The sequence below is a fragment of the Cupressus sempervirens genome, chromosome 11, assembly GCF_028749045.1.
Source record: "Cupressus sempervirens isolate cs-2001-9-10 chromosome 11, ASM2874904v1, whole genome shotgun sequence".
In the NCBI taxonomy this organism is placed as follows: domain Eukaryota; kingdom Viridiplantae; phylum Streptophyta; class Pinopsida; order Cupressales; family Cupressaceae; genus Cupressus; species Cupressus sempervirens.
The window spans coordinates 712,597,785-712,614,021 of NC_143128.1; the positions used below are offsets into that span (position 1 = coordinate 712,597,785).

The window sequence follows — 16,237 nt, forward strand, 5'->3', positions numbered from 1 at the left end:
CTTGAGCTTCAAGAGCAACTTGTTCTTGTCTAGACACTCTCATCCTTTTATTCTTTCCCTTATCTTACCTAAAGTACTCAACCTCCCTCTCATGTTGATATACCATTTTTGGGCTCATCGAGGATTGAGCAAGGAAGGTTGGTATTATGACTTTTTCACCTTTACCCTTCACTGAGTGTGTTATGGCTTGAAGAGTAATAGTTTGAGGTATTAGATCAAGTTTGAAAGGTTTCTTGATCTAGTCCTTTGTTAACTAAATTATATGCCTGGCTCTATGATTAATATTTTCATTTTCATCCCTTCTTATCTCCACATTCATAATAAGCCTGTCGTAAATCTTGTCCCTGTTGTATAGAGGATCCAAGATGTCTTTTGTGTCTTTCTCCATAGCCTTCAGTGGGATCTTCATCTTGATCACCTTAGCCACCAAATATAGAGTCATCCTACAATGATCCCTTATGCAAATATCATAGTCATCTATTGCATTCATCTAGTGGTCTTCCAATACATCTTCATGTAGAAATTGCTTCCCTGCTAGATGTTGTACCATCCCAATATTGTCAAAGTATGGGTGAGGGGAGTTATACTCTTCTAATGGATATTGATCTCATTCTGAATCAAACTTCATGATGTCTTGTTTCTATTTGACCTCAAAAGCACCAATGATGATTGGCCATACCCATGTCTTTTTGTGCTATTTCCTCACTCTGTCATATGCAAATGTGAGTTGCCTAACAATCTCCAACAGAATGAGCCTATCTAATAGATAACTTGGGAGTTACTTTGGGTTCACTTGTGCACTTGTGAGCCTGAGGTATGTGAATGTTACAAATTGAATGTAGTAGGCACCAATCTTTGTGATTCGAGCTACTACTTCTACTAAGATTCTTTTAGCATAATCACCCTCTATGAATTAGATGGTTGCAAATATAAAACCATCATTCACTATAATGTATTCCACACTCTGCTCTGAGATCTTTTTCTTCACCAATTGTGGGTACACCACATAGTGCCAAGCATTAGGATCTTGCACGCTCCCCTTTTTGTAAATTATTGGATAGTTTGTGGTCCCTACGACTAGTAAGTGCACCATGTATGATGTCATATAGAATCTTGGGTTAGCTTTCATAGCTATGAGTTGCTCATGCAGATTACTGTTGAGGACACTCACCTAGTCTATTGGCATTTTTGTCGTCCTAATGGTATTAATAAAATGGACCATCCATGTGTGAAGATGTCCGACCATAGGGAGTCCCATTGCTCTACTTAAAAGCACAATTGTGCAGCCAATATCATCCTTCATGTATCCTCATGTCATATCCACTTTTCCGACTCTATGGCCTACTAGTATTTTGTCTATTAGGAAGGATGATTGAATCATCTCTTTGGCTTCCTTTTCATTCTCTCGATACCATCTTTCTACCTAGTCAAAAGTTATCTTCACATATTGATCGACTCTTGGGAGATGGAATATTTTCTCAATATTTTGAGGTCAGAGGTCTAGGACTATCTCCTCTATGACACTCTTGACAACTGTTTCCTCAAGCGCATAATGTTTTTCCAAGGTCATAATCAACTCTGATGATTGTACCGAAGTCAAATGTAATTCTATGTTGACTAAACCTGATCACATGAGTGCAGATACCATTGTGGATCATTCTTTCAGCTTGTTGTAGATAGTAAGAAATGAATTCCATTCAATATGAACTAGCTCGATGTCTCTGATCTTGGCAAGTCCATCCTAAAAGTGATATTTTCTCAGTGCACCTTGGTATTTGAAAACTACAAGTTTGGGAGCAATATTTTCTACCATTGAAGAGCATGAAGACACCATTTTATTTGCATAGGAAAGAAAACATTATTTTGATTAGCTAAAAATCTAACACAAAACAAACCTAACATACCAAAACCTAGCAAAAATGATCCAAAATAGTGAAGAATAGTTAATTTCCCCTCACAAAGCCCTAAAATGTAGAAAAGTGCACCTAGTGTACCCTTGCAAGTGCACTAGGTGTACTAAATGGCCTAAAAATGACTATTTAGGCACAGTTGCGTATGTGCAACCTAGGTGAGGTGCTCACATGCGTTGGGGCAATGCCTAGTAGGGGGAAACTTAACTAGTCTTTTTATTTTTCTTTGTGCACAAAGGGTGTGCACATGTGCACCTTGATGGGGTGTGCATGTGCACACCCTATGAAACACTTTGTCTTTGAGAGCACAAGAAAAAAGGTGTGCACCTTTTTCCTTGGGTATTTTTATTTGGATTTAGGTTAAAAGGTGCACATGTGTGCACCTTGAAGAGGTGTGCATACACACACACCTTTGAATGACTTAGGTGTGTGTTCCTTTTAGGTTAGGTTTTTAAAGTCTTTTTAATGAACAAATGTGCGCACATGCACACCATGAGGAGATGCACATGTATGCACCTTCTAGTGTTTTCTAACATTAGGTTTGGGTGTTTGTGTTTACAGGATGGCAGAGGGAAGTGCACAGTGCAAGGTGTGAATATGCAATGAATGAAGCACAAGGAAAATAATGAATGTATTGGAGGGGGTCTGAGGTTTATATAGACTCGGACCTTGGGTTATGCACCTCCGTAGATGCGCACATGCACACCCTTCGGAGGTGCATACATGTGCAAGTATGCATGTGCGCATCTCTAAATGGAGATAAGTGTGCACTTGAGCACTAAGCGCACCTGTGCAGCTAGATAACATGCACATGTGTGCTAGTGTGCTAGTGCTCATTTATACACTTCTACACTTTAAATCTTCAATTTATTTCCTAGCACCATGCCCTCTAGACTTCCTTAGTTAGAGACTAAGGCTTGACCCAAACTCTTGGAGGAGTCCAAAAGTGACCCAGACACTAGACTAGGGGCATGGGAGACAAAAATTTACTAGGAGGCCCCCATTTCTATGAGAAATGGGATGTGCATTGTGAAACCACAACAAAAGTCAAGCTTTAAGAATGACTGGACTATTAGGGAAATGAAGAGTGTTGAAGATGCAAAAGGAAAACCAAAAAGAAAAATTTGGAAAAAGGAATTACAGAGAAGGACAATGCCATCCTATAATTACAACATGAAAAAAATACACTAAATGGTTACACGGGTGATACAAATGAGGAAAATCAAAAAATCATTGCGAGAATGAGAAGTTGAGAAAAAAAGTAGAAGACCTAAAAAACAAATTTAAGATAGAACAAGAGGTTAATAAAAAACTTACCAAGTTTGATCTAAGCATGAAAATATCAATGAACAATTAAACTGACATAGGAAATCAGGAGATATGGATGGACTTGGTTATACCAATCATAGTACATTTTATACCAATAACAATAAATTCAAAACTGATGAATCATCCAAATCAGTCACAAAAATAATATTTCAACCAAGAAATAATGAACACAAGAAACCTACATGCTACAACTATGGAAAGCCAAGACATACAACAAATGTTTGTAAAATTAGATCATCAAATGTTTCATCAAAAGAATCCTTTAATGGTTTCTGCCACAACCGTTACAAATTTGGACACAAAATTAGAGATTGCAAAATGAGAGGATTAAGAACTTCAACTAAAAGAAGCTTTACATATCCCATTGGTACAAATGCAATATATCTAGACACAAAGTTGAACATTGTAGAAACGGAACATCACCGATAAGAAAACCAATAAATGTATAGTGCAATAATTATGGAAATTGTAGACACATGGAAAGAGAATATAGGTATAAAAATGCAAACACAAGCACACAATTGATTGATATACCATGTTATGTTTGTAATAAATATGGTCATACAACACAAGTTTGTAGATACTAACAAACTATGGATAGGAACACTAGGAGTACTAGAACACCAAAGGACAATGTTAAGCAGGTGTGGGTCAAAAAGGAAAATGAGAGCATATTCAACAAAAGTTTACCAAAATCAAGTCAAGAAGGATTGTCCTCAGATTGAGACAACATGAGTACATCCCAAGGACAACTAATAACAGTAAAATTCTATGTCCCCAACAAGATAAAGAAGTATGATGGGTAAGATGTACAACACTGTCAGTAAAGAAAAAGGAAAACTCTATTAGTTTGAAGACTATTGGAGAAAATTTACTATTGTAATTATATTAATTACATAATTAACCATTTTCTTACTTTTCAAATTATAAGTACATGCAAAGGTAATTTATTTAACACCTTTCTTTCTAAAATTTACTATGTGTAAAAAGAACTCTGAAGGTAATACGCATTAAAAGACAAGAAACTGCATAGAGCAAATTGTGCCCTAAACAATTGTAGTAGAAAAATTCTTTGTTCAATACACATTTAAGCAAGAAATTTTTTGAAGCAATGACAAGTGTAGTTAAGGCACCTTTTGTTGTGAGCATCAATGAAAGAGTAGAGCTAGAATGTGAAGTTTATGCAGTGGATTCAAGAATATGGGATAATGTTGGAGCACTGTCATCTATACCATTGAGAGTAATATTGACTAAGGATATCACTACTTTCATTCATAACAAGATTGTGGTATTGGGTAATGCAGGAATTGAAGAAATGTATAAGAAGGTAGTGTGTGTAGATGGAGAACTGAAAGATGACTACAAACACCTAGAAACTCAAGGCCTTACACACATGGTGCAAGTTTTTGATGATGAATGAATTAAATTTATACTAAGATGAGTACATGACAAGGCCTTTGGCTAGATATGGAAGAACCAATAAAGATTACAAAGGAAATCGTCAACAAAGTCACGAGCCTATTATCACAAGGAATGGAATGTCCATTACAAGTAAGTAATATGAATGAGTTGAGGTAGATAATAGAGACCACATCAGACAAAAGAGCCATGATGGTAGACAAGGTAAAACATGAGGGAACAAGATTTGTTGTGATGATAATCAGATGTAAAGTATACAATCGAGCCACCCCAACAGTGTATTAGGAACAACTATTTGGACAACCCATGAGATTGCCACACATGATAAAATTTATGATTTATCAGGTATGGTTGTTATTCAATTATGTTTAAATATGGAATGATTGAAGAAGATGGACATCAAGACATAAAAATATGGAACTCTAGTTGTATGTATGTATTTCTATGTTAAGAAGTTTTTCCTTGGTATAAGAGTAGCAGAATGAAATGAGAATAGACCCATTATTTATCAAATTAAAAAGTATGTTGAGTGGTTAGGAGAGGAGTTTAACACAATTATGTGGAGATACTTCAAAGAATTTCAACTGAGAATGTACAAACATTATTAGATCCTAGTGATCGTAGTTGAAAGGTATAAAGAATCTTTATGTTTTTTTGTTGACACTAACAATTGTAGGATTCACAAACTTTTTGGGTTCCTTATCTTGACTATAAGGTCTCATAAAAGGAGTTGGTCAGCTATGTTGACTACATATTGAGCTTACCAAAGAATACCTTAGCCGCATAGTTTGGGACTTATGAAAAAGTTTTCAATAGTAAAGCTTCAGAGGCCCCAATAATCAAGAAAGAAAAGAAGATACAGAAGACATTAGATATAACACACGAGGCATCTAGTAGTCTATCAGTGCAAGAGGTCATAGAAGTGATGTCGACACTTTAGTTATAGACACCGATAAGGAAGGCAAAAGATACTGATATTCAACCTACTAGAGAGGCTATTGGTACTATTTTTAAACATGAGGAAGGAGGCAGTGGAGAAGAAATTGAGGTGAGCACACTTGGTGAAACTACTGAAGAAATGGTTATCAAAATCGACAAGGGTAAAGTGTTCAAGAGAAGGAAGACTCAACCTATAGCCACATATAGAAGGGTTACTTGTAGTCAAGTTAAAACCCCACCAATGTCAAAGAAATCATAAATTGAATTGGAGAAGGAAGTGAGTTCATGGGGTACCTAGAAATCAGGTAGGAGTATGTATAAGATACTTTATGACCCCAAGGAGTTAGCATAGTACATCACTAAAATAGGTTGAGTTGGGAAGATGGACCTTGACACATTTGCTAACTTAATGTAAGAAGACAAGAAAATGATTGAATTTTTAATAATGAAACATTTCAAAGAATCTTGTAAATATTTTGGAGATGTGAAGGATAAAGTGCTACATTAGCTTTACACTACTTTACTTGCAAGATGACATTTTGCAAATCATAGAGTAGAAGAGCTAAGGAAGCCAATACTTAAGAAACTACGTCCTAATCTATTGATCAATGATACAAAAATTTGGATGGAAAAATATCACATGACATTTAAAACAAAGGTATTGGTATTAGTAGATGAAGAACCTATTTTGATTCAAAACATTAGAGAACAATAGATTAAAGAGCTACAAAAGGAGTGAAATTAGCCCTATGAAGAGGTAGAAACTTTAGATGTTAATGATGTATTCACTGTTAGTGAGTTACTTAGAACCTCCACCTTAGAGACCAAGAAGAAATCTAAGGAAAGACATGTCACCATTGAAGATATTACCCAAAAACAAGGAGGATTTGATTCTGAAGGTGATAATCATACAAACTTGACATAAGTACAAATGAGCACACATGAAACAAGCACAAAGGTTACTACTAGTGTTGAACAAAGTTGAGTAGATACATCTAACAAGGCTACAACAAGCCAACATGTGATTGTACCAACTAATAGTGTAGGTCTACCATCTCTTAACCTCACTACTTAGTCACTGATATCTACTAAAGAAGTATTAAGTTCCATGAGTAGGAAAAAAGAGAAGATTCTAACAACTGTTGAAAAGAAACACTTGATATCAACACTAACACTGACACTGACACTGATACCGACTGACACTGATACCAACACTGACATTGACACCAGAAGCATCAATACTTACTAAAGGTGTAGACATAAGTGAACAAAAAGGTAGTGGTGATGTAGGGAGTCAATCAAAGGACTTATGAACTCAACAAGCACAAGGGAAGAGTGAAAGCACTCAAACCCAAGGACCCAATGCATCTAACTAGATAGCTATTGGAGAAAAAAAGATAACTAAAAAAGGAAAAGATGATGATGATGATGACGACGATGACGATGATGATGATAAAGATAAAGACAAAGATGGAAAGAAAGATGACATTAAAGGAATATAACAAACTGATACTAAAGGTAAGAGGAAATGAGAAGAAGAAGAAGAAGAGGAAGAAGATAATGACCCACTTAGTGATGACCCTAAATTTGACATACTAAAGAATAATATGTTAACTTTGAAGAAGAAGGACACTAGAATTCAAGTGAGCCTTAGATCTGAAGACTGATATAGATCAAAGGAGATCAAAGAGGATAAAGAGACACGTATTGAAAAGACTCTATGAATGTTTGAAAGACTTATGCTAGATGTTAATGTGGATAAAGAGAAACTAGTCCAAAGAGAATTGAAATTTTATTTGGGTAGAATGGATGTGTTGACATGAACTAATCTAGAAGGATAGCTAGCAAAAGAAGCCATGAGCAAGATAGAAGAGTAGACAAAGAAAAGTTTGTTGACCAAGCTTACAAATATAAAAAGGAAATTGCAGGAAAACATTGTTGTAGTACAAGAGATTGTAAACACAAAATCATAGAAATATATTGCTTTGTGTAGTCATGACAAATTTACCACAGAGTTATCAGAGTTCAAAATGAGAGACTGAGTCATATCGGAAGACTAGACTCATTGGTGAATATTGTACAACATTAATTGAAACTCAAGGAGTTAGTTGTAAAATAAGGAGATATTTATAGTAGAACAAGATAAAGTGATGGCAACAGTTTTGGAATTGCAAGGAATGCTAAGCTTGCATATTGATGTGATGAAGCAAAGTTTATTGGAAGCACAAAATAGTGTATAGGTACTAGAAGACAACATATAAGTGGATGGAGAATACAACTTCAGAGTTTCACAAGAACATTCTTACTCTTCAGGCTTTGAAGAAAATAGGGGAAACACTATTACAACTTGTTGATTCCAAATATGCAACTATTGTAATCAAATTATAGATAATTATGAATTTTTCATTGCATACTTTTATTCTGTTTGGTCATGTTTATTGGCATTGATTTCCATAAACAATAAGAGGGAGAAGATAAAGATGAAGATCAGAAGATGAAGAATGATGAAGATATCAAAACATGATAAAGCCACAAGAAACAAGAGTACATTGTGGATATATAGTTACGTACAACTACAACTTGAGTAACATGAATGGGGGACTACAATTTATAAGTTTTTGTTTTTGTCATCTATGCCAAAGGGGGAGATTGGTGGAGTTAGTTGGCATTTACATGGGTTTCATGAAGATTGTTAACTAAAGATTTGTCATTGATGCCAAAATGTCTAAGGTAAATTTATTATTACAATAAGCATGCTTATTATTGGTATCACCAAGGACAAGTTACTATCGACATAGAAGGGTTACTATCATAATGTATAAGGTATTATTAGAGAAGTATATGAGTGATATTATCAAAAGCTTGCAAGAGAAGTTTTGACATTAGATTAACCCTAAGATCCATGGTCAGGATTATGTTTAGGGTTATCACACAAGAGAATAAAATGGACTTAGATTCACACAGAGAGAGAGGGAGGGAGAGAGAGAGAGAGAGAGAGAGAGAGAGAGAGAGAGAGAGAGAGAGAGAGAGAGAGAGAGAGAGAGAGAGAGAGAGAGCAATGAACAAGGAGAACAACGACAAAGCGCATCACAATGAAAGGACATAGGAATAAGTGGATTTGATAAGCTTAAGGGAGAAGCACTAAACAAGTCATCTTGTACAAATACTTAACCAATTTTTTACAAGATTTATGGAGTATTTCACAGGACAGGTTAAGTTCATGTATAAACTTTTATCAAATCCTCTAACAAGGTGAAAGCCTAGACTGGCAGAATTGAATCTCTTAATCGAGTAGTCTTAGCAAGCTAGTGATACAATTAACACTATATGAGTCACTTCTCACAGGGTGATTTTTTAAGAAGGAAACACTATTGTATGCCTAATCAACAAGTCTTTTTTATTGCAGTAAAAAAGTTCCATCCCCACTGTAGTTTTTCCCTCTGACCAAGGGTTTTCTATGATACCAAATCTATGTGTAATGTGCGTATTGATTTCTTTCATGAATTGTTATTTACTTTCATGCATATCAACTATTAATGATTAATGATTATCCTATTGGCTATATCTATGAGTTATCAGATTAATGTTGAAATTGACTAGATCGATTAAACAATGAGAAATGAAAAAGTTTTTAAAGTATTGATTCACATCCCCGTTCCCCCCTCTTAGTATTTAACCTTTCCTACCTATAATTAGCAATGAAATACATTTTTCATGCTCTACCTTTGGGCAACCTAAATGACGTGTTATAAACAACAAGACTTGACAACAATAAAAGATGACAAAAGACTACTCTTCCTACGTCATAAATATAGAACTCACATTCAATTTGGAATGGATGTTCAAATTCATCAATCAAGAGTATGAGAAATATATTCTAGGAAATTTGGGGATGGTGTAGTTTCTGTCATGGTCTAGTAACTATAATCCATCTTAAAATGTGTCTTGCTCAAGGTTTTGTAGCATCCCAGTTTGTTTAAACATCAAACAAATATGTATTAAAAGTTATTAGGAAAGGTTGATACCTGAAATTTTATTTGTCATATTTTTTTGACATTTAAGAGACAAATGCCCAAGAAATATATGTAAACTTTATTATGATCAATATATGTATTAATCTCTAAAATATAACTTGTTTATCAAAAAACTTGAAACTTTATTGATTATAATTAATATATAATAAGATAAAAATACAACAATAAATCTCATTTCATATCATTTTATTTGATTTATAAAACATATGTATATCATTAAAAGTCAACTTAATCTCATTGAATAGAAACTTCCATGATTTGATTAAATCCCTCATCCATTTATGTGAACCTAATTTCAAAAATATTTTTTACCTTTTCTCTAAAATAAAATTTCCATTAAAATTGCAATTTTTAATCAATCTAATCAGACAACCTACCCTGATCGGACCTCTTTCCGGATTTTGATGGGTATTTAAGTATTTTAGTTGACCTTCCTTGCAATATTTATCTTAGAACGATGGAATTCTCAGTTTATAGTAGGGGAAGATGTTGCTGCCGTACATTCTTATCGTGGGCTGTTAGGAGCCACACTTACACGTGACGGAGTAGTTGGGCTGCAATTTAAGCGGCCAGTCTCTTATTCTCACCCTGGCTTCGCGTATAAACGCAGGGGGATCGGCCATGATCTATATACATTTTAGCTGATTGGACTGAGCTTAAGGAAAAGGTACGTTTTCTTGTTGCCAATCAATTGTTTTAAGTATAAACAGCTACAAATCTACAACTTAATTGCTCGTTTTTGGTGCAGAACACATTAAGATGGAGGTTGAAGGTGTTTCATTTTCCTCTAAAGTTGTACCGCTTGGATCAACAAAACAACTTATACTGGGAGGAGCCGGTATGCTTTCTCTGCATAAGAAATTTTCTTTTTCGGGTTATATTTCACTGGATAATTACATGCCACATGCTGTTATAACAATAGATATTATGAGATTTAAATGTTTGAGAGAAAATAATGGTCAGTTGATTTCAAGAACACCATGAGATATAAATTATGTAAAGGAGAATTAAGGTTTCCATTAGGCTTTAAATTATGTGACAACTGACAGTGCCTTTGAGGGTTTTGCTTCTTAGGTCTTGACAGTGCCTGTTAGGATTTCGCTTCTTAGGTCCCACTGGATATTATATTCCTCCATTAAAAAAATACAGAGAGGACTTATTCAAACACCAATACATATAACTTTTTCCTTCGAATTTCTGAAGGTGGAAGCACAGAATCTTCAATGCGTATCACGTCGGCCGACCCTCAGACATGTTATTCATGCCGTGTTTTAGTTTGAGCTTTACTTACCAAGTGTGCATAGCTTATGCCCCCAAGGAAAGGCGTAAACTCTTCCCTGTCATAACTCTTTATCGGTGCCCTGTTCCAACCAGCGACGTGCTTCCCAGAAATCATGTAATATTTTAGATCCGCAAAGTTTAGTTGTTGGAAATATCCAGGTTCTACTTGAACAAATGCACACAACGATAATCTTGGGGTCAGGTGGTTATAAATATAGAATCTCTTTAGGCCTTCCTTGGTTTGCCGTTTTAGGATGAACTTGAATCCATTATTCACAAATATTTAGCTCTGAATTCCAAGTTACCCCACAAGAGAGAGCATAAAACCTTGATTGTCATGGTCAGACTCGTTTAAGAGCAATCATGCAGTATTTTAGGTCCACACTGCTGGCATCTGTTAGAATTGTGCTTCAAAGATAAGGTAGCTTGTAGTGTGTGAGAGCCAGAGGACAGCCGCTTGCATATCTACTCAAACCAGAGGCAAATTAACTTAAACCTTCTGAATACCCAGGGAAAAAGCATTGAAATCATCGATCCACCGTTCAAAATCCATTCAGTTATGTATACGGTTGATTATATGTTGAATATTGCCTTGGTTTGTGATTACAGGTGTTAGAGGGCTGGAGATAGAAGGCAAGTTTATTGTATTTACAGTAATCGGCATTTATCTGGAAGAGTACATCATTCCCCACCTTGCTCTCAAATGGAAGTACAAGACGGCAGAGGAATTGGAGAAGTCCGAGGAATTCTTCATGGACATTGTTACTTGTAAGTATTGGGTCTCAGATAAGTTATTTTTGGAGATTAGGGTTCGCAAAAAGTAGATGATAAATTTGGCTTGGGAAATTTGCAGGCCCATACGAGAAATATACGAGAGTCACCCTCGTCTTACCGCTTTCCGGAATTCAATACTCTGAAAAAGTAGCTGAGGGGTGCAAGGCGGCATGGGAAGCTGCAGGAATATATGGCGAAGCAGAAGCCCAGGCGCTTGAAAAGTTTAAGGCCGTTTTCAAGGACCAGAATTTCTCGCCTGGTTCTTCCATTCATTTTACCGATTCACCGAGCGGCCTTGTGGTATGTTATATTCATCTGTGGCTTTTCAAATTGTATCTTTCATTCCATTATCATATTGTAAAATACCACCTGGTTATTGGTTAAATTAGGTCACAATGCGGGGGTCCTTAAACCCTTTGTATAAGAATTTATCGGTTACGATCCGGCTTTAATGTGTTGAGATGATGTTTATGGGCAGATTGCATTCTCCAAGGATAGCTCGATCCCTGAGAAAGCTGCAGGTGTGATAGAGAGCAGTGTCCTGGCTCAAGGGATTCTAGCCTCCATTATAGGGAAAAGTGGTGTATCTCCTGCCGCTAAAGCTTCAATTGCAAAACGAATGTCAAAACTGGTATGTTGTGGAATTATGCAAATATGATCTTACTGGAGCTAAGTTTTTTCTGTGACTAACGAATGCGATTCAACAGTATTTTCCAGCGGAGGATCGTTTGGCCACTGTGCTTTCTGGAATGGAGGTGGAGGGCATCTCATTTTGTCCCACAGTCAGGCCCCTGGACTCTTCAAAGGAACTCTTACTTGGAGGAGCTGGTAAATCTTTAAATCATCTGCTAAAGTCCTGATCGTTTTTAGAAGTTTCAAGAGTTTTTCTTTGGGATCCTTAGCAGGGGCCATCCTAGTCACGTTGGTGACGACTCAACTGAACTGTGATTATTAAACCCCATCTTTGACTATAATTATTAATCAATTTAAAATTAGAATACTAAGAAACTTCCATTTCGAATGAATAACTAAAGAATATCTATACCATCTAAGGGCCTTGTCATTGAGAAATTTTAGTATCTGTGCCATAAATTTTGGTCCAGTGTAGTTCTATTTTTTTAGATCAGGTTTTCTTCCTGAAGATTGGGTAGGCTTAGAAAGCTGAACTTTTCAAACTCTGTAAAATAACTTGTCAATTGAGAGTCTCAGTAATCTACACAGGGTCTAATAATCCTGATAGATTAGATGTGATAGATACTTCTTAATAGTCGATCACAAATGTAGTAATAGTTAATCATTGTTCAGTATTTTTGGTTGGTGATTGACCCACTTGTGCATCACTATTAGAACATTTCATATTGGCTACTGGGACTGTTTATCACAAGTACTCAGTGTTTTTTGGTGAGCAGCTATTAGGGGTAAACATAATGGGAATTGGGCAAGTGTTTTAAAATAACACTTTTCGATCACTTCTTGACCACTTCGCACTCCACGGTCTCTACAGGGGGATCTGTGAAGGCCTAAACGCTGAAACCTTAGTTATTATGCTCGAGTCACCTACCGAAGTACACAGGAAAAATTGGCAAACTTATGATTTAGAAGATCTAGGTGCTCAAAGTTGGCCTATACCGCTACTGGAACTTTTCCCATTACATGGTAATCTGTGGCTCTTACAGTTTAAGGTATTTAAATAGATTTAATTTTCAGGCAGTTGGGAAAATTTTCACACTTTGTCAGATGTACTATTAAAATTTTCATAGGATTATTACAGACAGACTAAATCCTAGGAATACAAGCCATTAATAAAGGAATTGAAGCTAGGAAAACTGCATGTGAGAATAATTCTACAGCCATAGTTGGCCTGTATACTTCATGGTGTAGGTCACAGGTTCGAATCCAGATAACTAATAAGAAAAACATCCCCTTATAAAATTCTTGCATTAAAGAACAAGAGTTTTGGATCCACACACTGAGCCTTTTCTATTGACAGGATTTCGAGGATTGGAGATTCAGGGGACGTTCAGGAAGTTCACAGCAATTGGCATTTACATTGAGAAGGCCATTATCTCTCACCTTGCTCACAAATGGAAAGGGAAGACAGCCGAGGAGTTAAACAACGATCTGGGTTTTTTCATGGACATTGTTACCTGTAAGCTACTACTCTCTTCTACCGCTACATTTCTGTATTGACAAAAGGGTAAAACCTAAAAGCTTAATCTTAACTGTTGATATCCACAGGCGAATATGAAAAGTTTACCAGAGTTACCATGATTGCCCCACTAAGCGGGAGTCAATACTCAGAGAAGGTGAGCGAGAATTGCCAAGCAGCGTGGGAAGCTGCAGGAAAATACGGTAAAGCCGAGGCCAAGGCGCTAGAAGAGTTTAAAGCAGCATTCAAGGACCAAAATTTTCCTCCTGGTTCTTCCATCCTGTTTACTTCTTCACCTGCAGGCCTTGTGGTAGGTACTCTTTTCATTTGTATGTTTTCAATTGCATTTTTCTTTTGGGGAGATATAGGCATTAACAGTTGGATTGCATGGGCAATGCCAGATTGCATTCAGCAAGGATGATTCAATGCCCGATAAGGCTACGGCAGTGATAGATAGCAAGGCACTCGGGCAAGCAATTCTTGCCTCCATTATTGGGAAAAATGGCGTTTCTCCTGTTGCCAAAGCATCTTTAGCAGAACGTCTTTCTCAGCTTTTATGAACCGCCAGATCCCCGTAAAAAATTTCCACCTACCCATTTCAGACGACTTTTACAGCCAGTGAATTGTAATGGGATCGGAGTGCTTTGAATAAATAGTGAGTTATTGTAATGAGAAAGAATCGCATTGTGGCTTTTAAGTTTTTGGCCAGGCTCCGGTTTATGGTTATACAGAAGAAAACATCAGAAATTTTGCCTACTTACCAAGATCCTGTCACCGTTTCCCCAGAACTAAGCCGACTTTGTTTGTTTTAAGGAAGAATTAATTGTGAAAAGGATTTTAGTTATTTGGGGGTGGAGATTAGTCAAAATCTTCTGCTCTAATTCTGTGAACTGGAAACTGGTTATTCCGGAAGTTGAGAAGATTATTAGTCCCTGTTAAAACTACCATTTCACATACTATTGAAATTCAGGGCTGGAACTTAAGCCTGCGTTTTATAATTTTGAAAATCGACGATAGGTTTGTAACTGATTTGCTGCAAGTTTTATGCTCCATAACATTTTTCTAATGTATGTTTTCATCGTAGGCAATGTAGGAAAAACTATAGTGTGTAAAATGTATTTAACAAAAGTTTAGTGCTATTTGTTTCGAAGTGCTGGAAGAAAGAAATGCAAAGCATGGAACATAGTTAAAGTAAAGGAAGTCTAATATGAAATTATGTAAATCTCAGATGAGGAAAATTATTTTTTATAAATAAAATGTTTTATTTAGAAATGAAAATAAAGTGAGAAGTACATACATGTTCAAGATTGGTTTTTTTTTCATATTTAAAATAAAATATTTTAACTACTTATAATATTTTTATCATTGATTAACAAAGTTTTATTTAGAAGCTAATTGTAATTGAATATTTTGTTGAAAGAGAAAATTATTTTTTCACTTTGAAGATTAAATGTGAATACGAAGAATGCAACTTCAATATATTATTTTTATAGAGTTTTCATATATTTGACATTTTTTTTGGGGTCCATAATAGCTTTTTTATATTATTAAACCATCCTTTTACAATAGTACATCTAGGTTTTAAATTATAGTCTTCCTTTACACATACATATTTCATCTCAAATCACTATCTATCGATACATATTTAAACTTCAATCTTCCTCCTAAGTCCTATACCTAAATATAAAACACATATACATCTTGGCATATCTTCACTGGCCAACAACAACAAAACATAAAAAATGAGCAAAGTGTTCGCCATCTATCCTCCTATACTCTTTTCCGGTTTTCCACTTTCCACTCCCTTGCTTGGCCTTGGCTCCTACTCGACCTCTTTTCAACCTGACATCTGTCTACCTTTATCTCCTTGGTCATCCAAAAATTATCATCAAAAATTGCCTTTTTTTATCACTGCATTAATTTGCATCATTGCTTTCGTTTCGCTGTCATTCAAAATTTCTTTCAACAATTATGTTTTTCATTGCTGATCTTAAGCCAAACAAAAATGGCCCATTTTACTTTTCTCCTTCTTCATTCTTCCACCCTCATTGGGAATTTGACCCTGACCAACCTTCTAATCCATCTTGCTCTCGCACTTCTCCACTTCCTTGGGTGGGCAATGAAAAAGCCCATAACCCTTCGGCTGTTGTGCTCCAGAAAGACTCTTATTTCAGCCACCAGCTTAGCCCAAGCCAACTTTATCTTGGCTTTGTAACCTTCCTTTTCCACCCCTGTTGACCACCATAGAAAACCCATCCTTCCAATTCTCATGCCCTCTTCATATTTTCATAGCATTCACTATAATCAAAGCCTTTCCCCAACCATGCCCACTCTAATAGAGATCCCATTCCCACAATTAAATCATCTGGAAACAAATTTCTCATTACCCATTCCACTTCTTC

At 35.9% G+C, this 16,237-nt stretch overlaps 1 protein-coding gene across 1 annotated transcript; it reads left to right on the top strand.

Moving 5' to 3' along the window:
• The first annotated feature begins 10,259 nt into the window (after positions 1-10,259).
• On the top strand, positions 10,260-14,833 carry LOC149531670 (chalcone--flavanone isomerase-like). Its single transcript, XM_089810176.1, has 9 exons — positions 10,260-10,298; positions 10,380-10,469; positions 11,522-11,680; positions 11,766-11,986; positions 12,165-12,317; positions 12,394-12,514; positions 13,677-13,835; positions 13,925-14,145; positions 14,237-14,833. The coding sequence occupies exons 2-9, from the start codon at positions 10,391-10,393 to the stop codon at positions 14,393-14,395; spliced, it is 1,272 nt and encodes a 423-aa protein (XP_089666302.1). The 5' UTR covers positions 10,260-10,298; positions 10,380-10,390; the 3' UTR covers positions 14,396-14,833.
• Positions 14,834-16,237: the final 1,404 nt, after the last annotated feature.

Coding starts and splice junctions, on each gene's coding strand:
- LOC149531670 (XM_089810176.1), top strand. CDS start 10,391: ATGGAGGTTGAAGGTGTTTCATTTTCCTCTAAAGTTGTACCGCTTGGA. Junction 11,987..12,164: donor ATTCACCGAGCGGCCTTGTG/GTATGTTATATT, acceptor GTTTATGGGCAG/ATTGCATTCTCCAAGGATAG. Junction 14,146..14,236: donor CTTCACCTGCAGGCCTTGTG/GTAGGTACTCTT, acceptor GGGCAATGCCAG/ATTGCATTCAGCAAGGATGA.